Source organism: Prinia subflava, chromosome 11 (assembly GCF_021018805.1).
Source record: "Prinia subflava isolate CZ2003 ecotype Zambia chromosome 11, Cam_Psub_1.2, whole genome shotgun sequence".
NCBI classification, from domain to species: Eukaryota; Metazoa; Chordata; class Aves; order Passeriformes; family Cisticolidae; genus Prinia; species Prinia subflava.
The window spans coordinates 11559776-11572404 of record NC_086257.1 but is presented as its reverse complement, the minus strand read 5'-3'; the positions used below and the strand labels follow the sequence as shown (position 1 = coordinate 11572404).

The 12629-nt window shown below is 37.9% G+C and overlaps 1 protein-coding gene across 1 annotated transcript in view; it reads left to right on the top strand.

Moving 5' to 3' along the window:
• Window positions 1-12629, top strand: part of SLC9A9 (solute carrier family 9 member A9) — a 171430-nt gene that overhangs the window by 30742 nt on the left and 128059 nt on the right. Inside the window, exon 5 of the mRNA XM_063408187.1 lies at window positions 5176-5291. Coding sequence (XP_063264257.1) covers window positions 5176-5291 — 116 coding nt within the window. The remainder of the gene's footprint in view (window positions 1-5175; window positions 5292-12629) is intronic.

Below are 12629 nucleotides of genomic sequence, written 5' to 3'. Positions count from 1 at the left end.
AATGAGGTTTTAATTTTCATCTCTACTATTTGTATTTTTCAGCATATATTTTAAATTTTGACAAGTGACTATTTTTATTATGGTATCAGCCAATCACTGTGTTACTTCATATACAAGCAAGAATAAAATCATCCCCTTTCCTTATTGTTGGTTTATTAATATCACCATTCCTTGTGAAAAAGAAGAAATGTGAAGGAAGAAATTTTTTTTCATCTTTTACTTGCATGATTACAATCTGTAGCCATGTTCAGCTGGCTTCAAGCTACAAGATAATCATGTCTAGATAGGGTAAGATTCTTTAGGGAGTTAGACTATGAGATAAAAAATTCTCTGCAGACTAGAAAACATATTTGGCAAGAAAGATTTAAATTACAAATCTCTTCCAGCAAAACTGCACAAACACTTTAAATCTGGAATTATGCTTTTAAAACCTTTAACACAATAAAGATCCATAGTGAGATTCAGCAGTGATAATGCAATGAATAACAAAGCTGAAGAAAATACAACTGCTGATAAAATCATCAGGCAGGATGGGGCTATCTGTACTGAGGACACAGGGCATGTGTGTGTGCTTTATATCTTCACTCAGCAGGTTCTGTTACATTCCATTTATGTTCCCTAGAGCTTTAAATTAAAGGTAGATTCCTTTAGAACTGGTTGGTTTTCCCAGTTTAGTTTGCATGAGAGAATGCAGTTAGTTTTCAAAGAAGCAGTAGCCTAATAACTAATTGGCCAATATGTATTTACTGCCATATTTTTTTCAGTTTGCTCTGTTGCAGAGGGATAGGTGCTGTGATGCCAGGTCCTGATACCAAGCTGGAGATGTGCTGGGATTTTTAGGAGCAAAGCTCAGCACAGATTTTTTGCCTGATTACACCACTGAGGCGTATTTTTCCCACAAGGGATTTGAAGGATGTTTTTTTTCCGCTTTGCATTTGTCTCATCTCACACGTTCCTCGGGTACCTTGTGCACTGTGCCCCTGTGCCCTGTGTGCACTGTTGGTGCCTCAGAGCTGCTCCCGGAGCTCTGGTGGCCCTGCTGTCCCCAGGTGTTCCCAGCAGTGCTCTCAGGGCTGTGTCCCCTGCTGTCCCCAGGTGTTCCCAGCAGTGCTCTCAGGGCTGTGTCCCCTGCTGTCCCCAGGTGTCCCCAGCACTGTTCTCAGGGCTGTGTCCCCTGCTGTCCCCAGGTGTCCCCAGCAGTGCTCTCAGGGCTGTGTCCCCTGCTGTCCTCAGGTGTTCCCAGCAGTGCTCTCAGGGCTGTGTCCCCTCGCTGGCTGCTGGCCTGTGGGGAGTGCTGGGCTCACTGTGTGTTTCTGACATTGCCTTTCTCTGCCACCCAGAGGACTAAAGCTCTTGCCAGGCTTTCAGCCTCCCTCTCTTGAAGGCTCTGGTATATTTTCCCTTCCCACTGTGGTCTGATCCTGTTTGTGACTTCTTGCACTGCTTCTGTCCTTTGCATCTTTCCTGCAGCCTCCCCATTCTGCATCAGACATACCCCGCTTGCTCTGCTCTAAAACTGCCAAGTATCTCTCTTTTGCTAGTGTGCTGAGGAGAGGTTTTGCTATTGAGAGATTTCTGACAAGAGCTTCCCAAAAACCCCCAGAGCAATTTTTTCTCTCTTTTCAGATCCCCTAAAACCAGATGCTGCTAAAGGAAAATATTGAAGGAAAAAAAAAAAAGCCTCTGTTGAGCTGCATCTAAGCTCTTCCTGAGCATTTAGAAAATTTTGTGTGTAGTAATTACTCCTTAAAGGCTTTAGGAGATGGCTCTCTTTTTTTCCCTTTACATGTAAACAGCAGCTGGTTCACGGATGTCCCAGTGCCAGAGTAGCCTTCCTAGAGAGCAGCTTTATAAACAAACTCAGGGAACCTTCCAGCAGTACACACAGCCAGTGTGCTTTCCAAACTCCTTTCCTCAATGCACAGCAGATCTGTGGCAGTAAAAAAACTGGGCCCTGCACAAATGGAGACTCTTCACCCCCACTTTTTTATACCAAAGCTTCAAAATTCAGCCTGGCCTCAAAAATCTAAGGACAACCCAGAGCTCAGAATAATTAAAGCCTTGAAGAGTTTTTGCTCTGATTCTTCAGTCTGTTATTTGCTTTTATTTTTGTTAGTTTTGCCAGTTTAAAGGGGTTTTTGGTGTTGTTGTGCTGAGGTTTTGCGTGGTTTGTGTGGTTCACTTGCTGGTTCATACTGGAAATTGTTGTAGTTAAAGTTCAGTTTCCCAGAAGATTCTTACTTCAGCAAGTCAAATATTTATGTGGTGTCTCCTCTAGTGTGTAATGACAGCATTCTGTGTAGCGTTCTTTAGTGATGAGGCTCTCTGTAAGTGCCAGACTTGCGTAATCTGGAAAATTCTGAATTCTCTTGTGTTTCATTACACACTGTTTTTCTCTTTTCCTGCTGAAGGGGTAAAATACTTGCTCTAGCTTGATGGGCCCCTCCCCAGACTTTAAAAAAAAATTTGGGTGTAGAAAATGTCAGGTCTCCTGCAGCAAAGCTAATAATCTACATTTTATCCTTCTGTTTTCTTACTTTATTAATGTTCCAAATTATGACAAATCAGTTACTCACAAACATTTTTTGAAGAACCAAACCATCACTAAGTCCAGCTGAGAAGTTTTCAGCCACTTTTAATTACTGATCAATTTAGCTGCAATTTGTTTCTGAAGTATAATGTTTCTAATCATTTACATTCTGATCACACAAATAAATTGCTGAAATGGGAGATTTATTAGTGACAAATAGAAGCTGATGAGGAGGTAGGACAATTCCAAGTCAACTCCCTGCTCTGTGCTGATTCTATGTAGCTTCTAGAACAGACATGCAAAAAATTGGCATTGTTTGGGACACTTTGTCACCCAGCAGAATTCATAGCTTCAAGACACCCACATAAAGCTGGAGGGGCAGAGGGAAAAGAATTCGACTTTCAAATCGTGGGCTTAAGGTCAGACTTCCATCACCCAGAGCAGGAGCCACACACCTGGTAGCACATGGTGTTTGCAATATAGATTAAAAAATGTTTTCAAAAAGTATATAAAATAAAATTATTTTGCAGTATTATTTTAAAATTAAGATTTTCAAAGCCACATTGAAAATTAGTGTTACACTGATTTGCCACTCAAGTTCTGGTTCCTTTATACTGCCCTGAAGATCATTCTGAAATTCTAAAACAATTAAAAATAAAATTTAGCATTCTCTATGAATAAAAAAAGTAAAAAAGATGATTTCACAGACAGGAATTGGAAATAGAAGTGCTCTCCTACTCAAGAGAGTCAGTCAGAGCTTGTGGTAACTCCACTGGTGTCAGCAGGCTGCTCTGTGTCAGCAGTGAGCACTGGGTGGGAACGTGTTCCCCTGGGGCAGGAACATTCTGCAGGAAATTCAGAGTCACTGGTGCTTTGATTTATTTACAACTTACTAATAGACATTTAATACATTTTTGATATATATTAAATGGATGTTTGATTAATAAAGCAATCAGATTTACTGAAATTTGGTGCAGACTTGCTGACTATACTAAATGTATCAAATTAAACGACAGCAGCCCTAAAAATCAGTATTTTTTTTCCAATTCTACTTTATAGTAGCAGTAATACCATCAGTGCAGAACATTTCCTTGGGATTAATGTCATGCTGGGGTGTGCTTTCCTTGTTGTTTCCATCAAGAACAGCTGAATTGCTGGGCACTACTGGAGGATGTGTAATACCACTACCATTGGGAGCTCAGGTATCCAGCTGGGATCCAACTTTTCAATATGTAGAATTATCACTACTAAATTTGCCAAATAGTTAGAACTTACTTTTATTTACGATTTTAAAATATTTTTTAAATGAGGGAGAACAGTATCTCCGGTCAAACCTGCGAGTGGGTTTCTGCAGTTATTTCTAAAAGACATGGCTGTGCTCACTTCCATTACTGTGGCTTTGGATACAATTGAAAACTGGGAGAGCAGCACCAGTCAGGTTTTGAAGGACTCATTCCTTAGAGCTGACAAATTTTGCTGGGGAGAAAAAGACTTAAGTTCACTTCAAGGTCTCGGGTGGTTATTCTTTGGGAAGGGAGAGAAAGTGAGCTCATCAATCAAGGAGACCCAGGCTGGATGTTTGAGGGCAATTGCTGGTGACCTGTTTGCTGCAGAGCTTTTGTAAATATGTACACAAATGCTCAGGGCCACTGGGGAAGGCTGTGGTGACCTCTCTGCTTCTCTCCTTGTGTGATACAGTGAGCTTGGTGAGGTATCTGGAAGCGATTTGTAATTAACTCGCAGGCTGTTTGTTAATTGCACTTTATCTGTGCTTCAGATCTGTTTATGTGACTTCAGGAGCACCTTAGGAGGACTGCTGAGGGCAAAGCCTAGATCAGGATGGGCATGCACAGAACTTGTTTAAATGATTGGTTTAGAGTCTGCAGTTAGAAGAGCACAGTTGTCAATTTACGTGTTTATGGAATAGGCAGTGAATGCAATGGGGTTTATTATTAACTGGGCTGAACATGAATAATATTATAAAAATCTGCAACAGGTTCTAACAACAAGTGAGTCTCTTTTTTCCAGGTTATTTCAATAATTCTGATTGGAATGCACATCTCAGAGAGCACTGCCTGGTTACATAAACCAGTGATAACATTTCCTGGGAAACTAGTGAGGCTGTAGCAGTGCATTTTGAAGTGACTTTGTTGGCTCACTGTCACTGTGAGTTGTTAAATATGCCCATTTAGAGACCTTATGTGGAACTTTGAGTGCTGCTAACATTTGAAAGCTGATAGAATCAAATAATTCACTTGGAAATACAGAGCAAGCCACAGAGCTGACAGTAGAACTGCCTTTGTTTAAATGTTCTGCATTAGACAAATTTGTCTTAAGAATGTCTTCTTAAGCTTACCTTATCTTTCCTTCTGAAAAATAAACAGCCCAAACCATTGTTCTCTGCTAACAACAGATGACAATAACCCAGAAAAGCTTTGATTTGGAATTGTCTCTGACGTTTCAACACAATATTTGACAGTTGAACAGGAAACGGAATTTTTATCTGATACCAGTTTATGTTCAGTGTTCGTGTGATACATTCATTGGAAAGAAGCTGAAGAGAATAAGAACCTGTTTAATAGTGTAAATTAAGCATAAGTATTAAATACTCTGTGTGAATACCAGTCTTATCTTTGCCCTGACAGGTTGATAATGTATGGCTTTGTGAAGGCCATGGTACATATTGGCCAATTAAAGCAGTGGGAATTCCACTTCACTGACTGTTTATTTTTTGGATCACTGATGTCTGCCACAGATCCAGGTAACCATTTCAAATAAATTACTTTTTCAAAAATCATAAGAGTAAATAAGGTCTGTATATGCCATAGAAATGTTCTAAGTCTCTGTTCTTGTTTTTATTCTTTCCTTAGCTGTTAAATATCTGATATTCTGATAATCATAAGTCAGCTCCAGAGGTCCCTTGTGGTTTTTTAGTAGCTGGTTTTCCTAGGTTGAGATCACAAACTTTATAATTGAGGTTGCTGAAAAGATGGGGAAAATGTTCTCTGATCTTCAGGACAGCACCTGTTGCTCGCTGATATGAGAACTCACAGATAATAATCACAATCCACGTGTGACCTAAGCCAGTGTAAAGATATGGGGAATGGAGTGTTCAAATTTGGCAATATAAATACTGTTTATATCCTACCAATGAAGTGTTCATGATAAACACAACTCTAAAAAACCAGATACCAAGAAATTGACTTGAATTTCCAGATGTGAGATTTAAAGCCCAAAGTTACAGTAAATGGCAAAGTCTGGGAAGCAGACTCAGTCAATTTTGGAAGCACAGAACTACAGAATCACTTAGGTTTGGAGGGATGTCTGGAGGTATTCTAGTCCAACCTTCTAATTAAAACAGTCTAATCTCAAAATTAGCCTGGGTTTCATAGATTTCTCTAGGTTTTGTTATGTTGAAAATGTCAATAAGAGTACTCAGATACTAAAAGTAAAGTATTGCTATTTGCACCTGTGGGAACACAGTAAAGGAGAAGGTGAACAGATTTTTTTAGAGGTTGTCTACTAAGACAAAGTACAAATTCTGCAGGAGTGCATTGGACTTCTGCAAAATTTTCAGTTGTTAAAGGAGACAGAACAGAACACATCTTGTGATGCATGTAAAATGCTTCATTAGTGTTAAAAAACTACCCTTGAGAAGCTTCTCTGAGAGACTCAGGAGTAAAGCTTTCAAACTCCTGGCTTTTAAAAAAAATGAGAAAAAGCAATTCGACAGTTCTACATTTTTTTCCAGTCTTTAAATGAAGTCTCAATATTTAACAAAAATTTGGGGCTTGTGATTTAGCATTCTGACAGCTTAAAAGTATGGTATAAAAGAATTTATTTCCACAAAACCAGTTGCAAGATTACTGTAAATGCTGCATTAAATTGTTATTCTTCAATTAATCCACACATCCAATATGTTGCCACTTCTTAGATCACCCAGCTATATTAATAAGATTCAGCACATTCTTAAAGCCTATCCTCAGAACAAGAGAAAAACACAGAAGTTGGAAGCACAAGGAAAACCTAGGAAAATAAACTGCTTATGGAATAAAAGTGTCCTTACAATTTCCAAGTATTTTTCTTGACAGTGCTATGAATAGGGCTTTGCAGCTGGCTTAGTTTCTTTTCCCATTTTCCAGTCCAAGACTATTTAGTTTCACAAATGTTGACTTATGACGAGTAATGTATAAGACAAATGCACTGATTTGGATTATAAGAGTATTAAATCACCACTGATTAATCTGGAACAATCAAAGGGGGAAAAAAATCAACAAAACAGAAGCTTCACTTGCACTGTAAGGAATAAGTTACAAGGATTACTTTTCCCGGAGTTTTAGACAGGCTTAAAAACTGAGCTGAAGTTGAGAAAACTATTTTTAGTCTGTCAAACGGTCATTGATTAATATTGTTTCTAATTACTTCTCTGCTTATGTAGTGTCTGTGCACATCCAAGAGATTTTAATGCTCAGTCTTGCTCCCTCTGCTATCAATTCACAATATTCTAAGTTGTTTCATGTGTTCACTAATCTTATCCATAAATTTCAACCCCTCAAAGACTTAAGAGAATTTTCAATTAAGTTTTTCATTAATTAAATGGTCAACATTGCTGAAAATATTTCATTGTGTTGTAGGACTTGCAAGTGAATTATAATTTCAAGTACGTAAAAAGCTCATTGGCATTCCAAAATCTGTTAAAGTATGGTTCCCTAGAAGACTGATACATATTAGGGCATAAAATAATCAGTATAAAGATTTTATCTGTGATAGCAAGGGTTCATTTGGGTTTTTTTAAAGAAATCTTTAGTAAAATGTTGTTAGTGTTATCGACAATAAATTAGACTTAAGATGAAATAATAAATTCCTGTCAGATTTGCTGCATGATTTTTCATTTAATTCTTCACTGTGTAGGATTATAAACTCATTTCAAAAAGAGATTTAATTTCCCTTGGCTATGGAAAGCAATTAAGTATCAAAAGATGCTAAAAACTGATCTGTTGACTTGACAGAAGTTGGTTTGATTGAGTCCCTATTTGTGATAGTAAAGATGATTGGTAGTGTTTGCATGTTAAGGACTTTTACTGTCAGGGCAGTGAATAAATGTATGCCAGGAAAAATTTTTCAGTACTGTTAAGGAAATAATGCCACAGCACTCTCTGTAGGTTTTCATTCTGAAGTTTATCTGAAGATTTTTAATCTAGATATTTAGGCATAAAAATAACTCAGAAGAATTGCTCTTATATGCTGTGTGTTCTCTTACATAGAAAACTAGCACTGGAACTAAAATTAAGAAATTAATTTATGACTAGATATACTTGGAACTATGTTTTGCATTATAGACTGTGATCCTTAAATATCAACAATACTTTCTGATGCCTCAAAAAATTCTCATGTCTCTATAAAGGACAGTTAGAAACTTCAGGGACAAAACAAGGTTACTCTTCACCAAATAATTTGTCTTACAGAGAACATCTCCTTCCAATAAATTATCATTTTCAGTAGAGAAAGTTTCTCATTTTAAGACTTCAGGTGAGGTTAAATTTTAAGAAACAGAATTTTAAAATTCCCAAATTATCCCTTCATTATACTTTGATTTAAAGCATGAGACCAGTACTTACATTTTTCTTTATTCTGATCTATAGGCATAATTTATCACATTGTCATATCAAGGAAATCATATCTTTTTGTTTCATCTGCATAAACAGGGATGTAAAGGTGGGAGCTGTGCCCCAGCCACCAGAAATACACAAACAGTTCAGCTCTGGCAGGGCTGCTGCTGTAACACCTTCTGGGCAGCACCATTCCACATGCCTTGAGCCCTCCCTTTTGGGGTTTTTTTTCTACTTTTTGACATTTCAAGTATAGAAAACCGATTTACCTTCACAGGTTTTACCTGTGATTGAAGGATTGAAGGATTTACCTTCAGCTGTTTCTGAGCTATAGGAACTCCCCTACCTTTGGTCACATTGGCAATCACAAGGCTCTTCCCTATTTGAAGTTACTATGGTTACAGCTGAACTGGAGCTGTGGGCTGCACTGCTCCTCTTATTGATAAAATTGGATATTTATCAGAAAGAGCAGTTTCTGTTTCTCATAAAAATAAAGGATATTGCATTAAGAAGCGTCATGTATAAATACAAGGTAATGCATTTCAAACACTGCTTATGTAAGACAGTTTATAAATGTGGTTTTAATTAAAATATGTTGCTTCTTATTCACCACTGAACTAATCTGTGAGTGTTGTGACTTATTAAAAGGGAAGGAAGTCTATCATTCAAATGGGGATCTTTATTTTTAGACAAAATCAATTGGAAATAAAAGATTTCTCTAATCTTATTTTTGTCCCATTTGATACTGCACTCCTAAAAGAATTTAGACCCATGAGCTATGAAAGACATTAACAGTTCTAGTCAGAAGTCTGAGGTACAATAATACCACTACTTTATATAATGGTGTAACTTATTTTTTGTTCCCTTATTCTTTTAAAAGTAACAGCAAAGTAGCATTGGATACAGTTAGCACAGGGATTGTTGTAGTTTGGTGATATTTCAGTTATACATACTTCAGTTATATACACAGGGATCTATAATTAGCCAATTTCTTTCTACATTTTTCCAAAGATACCTTTCACAAACCAGCCCCACAAACACTTCTTATGACTTGGGTACAACTGAAATCTTGTTGGGCTTCGCTCGTGGCAGATGTTGCCTCAGCCCATGAAGTCAAGGGAGAAGTGAATCAGACTTCTGTTGGCATAAATACTGTGAAAATTTCAGATGCCTCACAATTTCCTGCTTCCTGTCACTGAATTTTTAACTGAAGTTCACAACCCTGTCTGAGTCAGCAGCTCTGTACATGTTATTTCTGCTGGTGTCAGTTTTCTACTGCCACAGAAGGTGTCAGTGCTCCAGTGACCTGTCCTTCCAGCCAGTGCTTTACCTGCCTCTCTTTCTGTCCTCGTATGCTTACACTGAAATAGGAGATGCTGTGTACTTTAATGAAAACTAGTTTGGTGTTTTTATAATATATATTGTATCTAATGAATTATACCAGTCTTTGAGTAGTTACCACACAAAACCCAAGCTCTGCTTTCTGTTCCTCAGCAGTGCTTTCAGAAAGCCAGGGGCCAAGCTGACTGCAGTGCAGCATCTACAATCCTTGCTTAGATATCAAAGTTCTCACAGACTAGACATGTTACTGTAGTATAGGATACTTTTTAAATTACTTCCCTTGAGTTTTAAAGTCATCTGTTAGGCAAAACATGATGTGACTTGGTTGGACATGATGACTATTCCTAGAGCACTGTTCTATCCAGAGCTAACTTAAATTAGCTTTTTTCCATGGCAGAGTATCCCTTTTGATGTGTCCATTCTGGCCTATGCCCGTAGATTCTCATAATTAATGAAGGCAAATATGATCATGGGAAGTGCCTGGACAGTGGTGGGCAAAACAAGGTGAAAATGTTCTCTGGAGCTCCTAAACAGGGTGGATGTGCTAAAGATCCTGCAGATCTCTTGTGCAGATACTGTTTATAATTTTATTTATGACCTGGATAACTCAACAGAGGGTGTTTATTTGCTGTACAATATTCTGCTGAAAGGAGATTGAAAACACTTTGAAAGGCGTGGTTAGAACTCAGTATGATTCCTGTAATGGTTTAAAATAGACAAGGATAAATGCTACACTTGGAGAAAAAGCATCTTCATGGATAGCAGATAAGAAGTGTGCATTCACTTCTGAAAATGATTTCAGGTTTACAACCTATGAAAATGAGTCATAACTACCAATACATAGCAAAAATAAAAGGAAAACAGGAATTATTAACATGTTCTACAGCATTTTTTCATTCTATTTCTTGACAGCAAGTGTCACTACGTTACTGGGATCTGGTTTTAGGCACTGTGTTTCAGCAAAGATATGAGCTGATTAGAGGGCAAGAAAACATTACTAAAAGGAGGAGACTGAAAGAAGTGAGTCATTTTAGGGAGGAGATGTCTGAAATGAGTCTTTGAATAGACAAATTCTGCTGAAAGAAAATCTGAATAAATATGACAATTTTTGTCTCTCATTAGGCTAGGAATGGAAAATGCAGACTTGAAAAGCATGAGGGGAGATTTGGGTTAGACATGATTCAGGAATAATTGCATTTATAAATTGTATGAATACTGAAGAACGAGTTAGACTCCTTTGGGATTTGTGGAACCAGCGTCATCTCAGTTCTTTAAAAACAAATGAGATAAATATCTGATTTGGGCTGAAGTTTGCTCTGCCTTGGGCCAGACAAGCAGAGGGACAGAGCAGAGACCAGGACCCTTCAGTCAGGGACAGGTAAAGAAGATCCAATAACCTCCCCTGGAAATGGGAAAACATTGGAAATGGAAGATGCTTTCTGAGAACTGGGTGAAAACTGGGGAGTTTCTCCCAGAAGAGGAAATTGATGCATTACTGTGTTTCTTGCTTTATTATTTTGCTTTCATTTGAAAAGATTCAAGTCATCTTTTCGGGGTAGAGTTGGGAGAGAAAGCAAGAGGAGAAAGTTGTTTACTTAGGAGACAAGAGGAAGGAGAGGAATGTGTAGGCATCTGCCTAATTGGCTTGGCCTGCTACACACACACCTCAGCAGTACACTGGACTTTGATTACTGTTTTCTTTTCTTTCTGTCATTATCACGGGGACTATTAACAAGAGCTCAAACTAATTAGCTAATAAGCAAAAGCTGAAAGTAGCAAATAGTTTTGGAAAACAAGTCTGTTTTTATGCCAATGACATTAGAGAGCAGGAGACTAAACTGAGTCCACATTTAGAACATTAAGTCAGCATTGCTAATCAGGAAAAACCTGAATATAGATGTTGGTGAACCAAGAAAACATCTTTTGTCAATAAAGCTTCTGCCTACACCTTTGAGCTATTTTGGGGAAAGGACTCTTTTTCTAGTTTAAATTATAACTGCAGTGGGAGTAGATGGGTGAGGTTACCAGGATGGTTAAATATAACTGGCTAATTTAAATATAGCTATATCAGCAAATGTTCAGCTACACACATCTCCTAATTTGTCTTCTGTAGAATAACACTTCCAAAATTCTTCAGAGATAACACATCAGAGATCACTTTAACATAAAATCTGACAGGAGAACTGAGAATCTATTTTGGATTTTTAAACAGATTTTGAGATTACATAGATATTTAAGCACCATTTAGAAAATCTTAGCAGCAATGCTTTGAAAGTTCCAAGCAATGTTATTAAGACAAAGCATAATCAGCTGGTCATGGTTTTGTATGAATTATCAGCAGTCATATGAATGTAAACGTACATAATTTTTATTTCTAAAATGTCAGATGTGAACATGGCATCCCAGAGGCACTCCTAATCTTTGGGATTTCTGGGCTATGAGGACTGAGTCAATTGTACAATTATGTACTGGAGTTATCACCAATGAAGCAGTGAGTTACCATGTAATTTTTAACCAGACAAGTAATTGGGGGTCTTTGCATAAAATTCTGTTTGAATTGAGAAAGTTCTGCCTTGTCCATGCAAAGAGAAAATAATAATAATAAAAAAATTGAATAATACATACACAGAACATAGACAGCCTTCTTCAGATGGAGATTATGAAGTGCAAGATAGACCATAGGAAGGACTGTGATCCCCTACATGCTGGGGAGGGAAAACAGAGAAGGCCTAAGTTAATATCTACAGGACTTAATTACCTGAATATGAACCAAATGTCTAAACACTCCTGAGGATGTGTCTAAACTATTTGCTCACCTTCTATTTAAATTCACCACACCCTATTTTTTCTATTGCACTGGTAAACTGAAAATCAAATATAGGGTATAACTCAGGGAGGAGGAAGGAACTTGAACTACTGGTGTGCTGAAGGAGCCTTGGAGTGGGTTACAGGTGTCAAAGATCCTGGTCTGGGTCAGAGGCTTTGTGGCCACCCACGAGCTCCATCCTTGCTGAGTGTGGGCAGGACAGGGTGGATGTGCTGCACATCCCTTGGTGAACATGTGGAACAGAGGGATAGGTGCTGTTATATCCTCCTTAAAACAGGTAAACCCCTACTCATCACACACAAAATTCACAGCAAAACCCAAC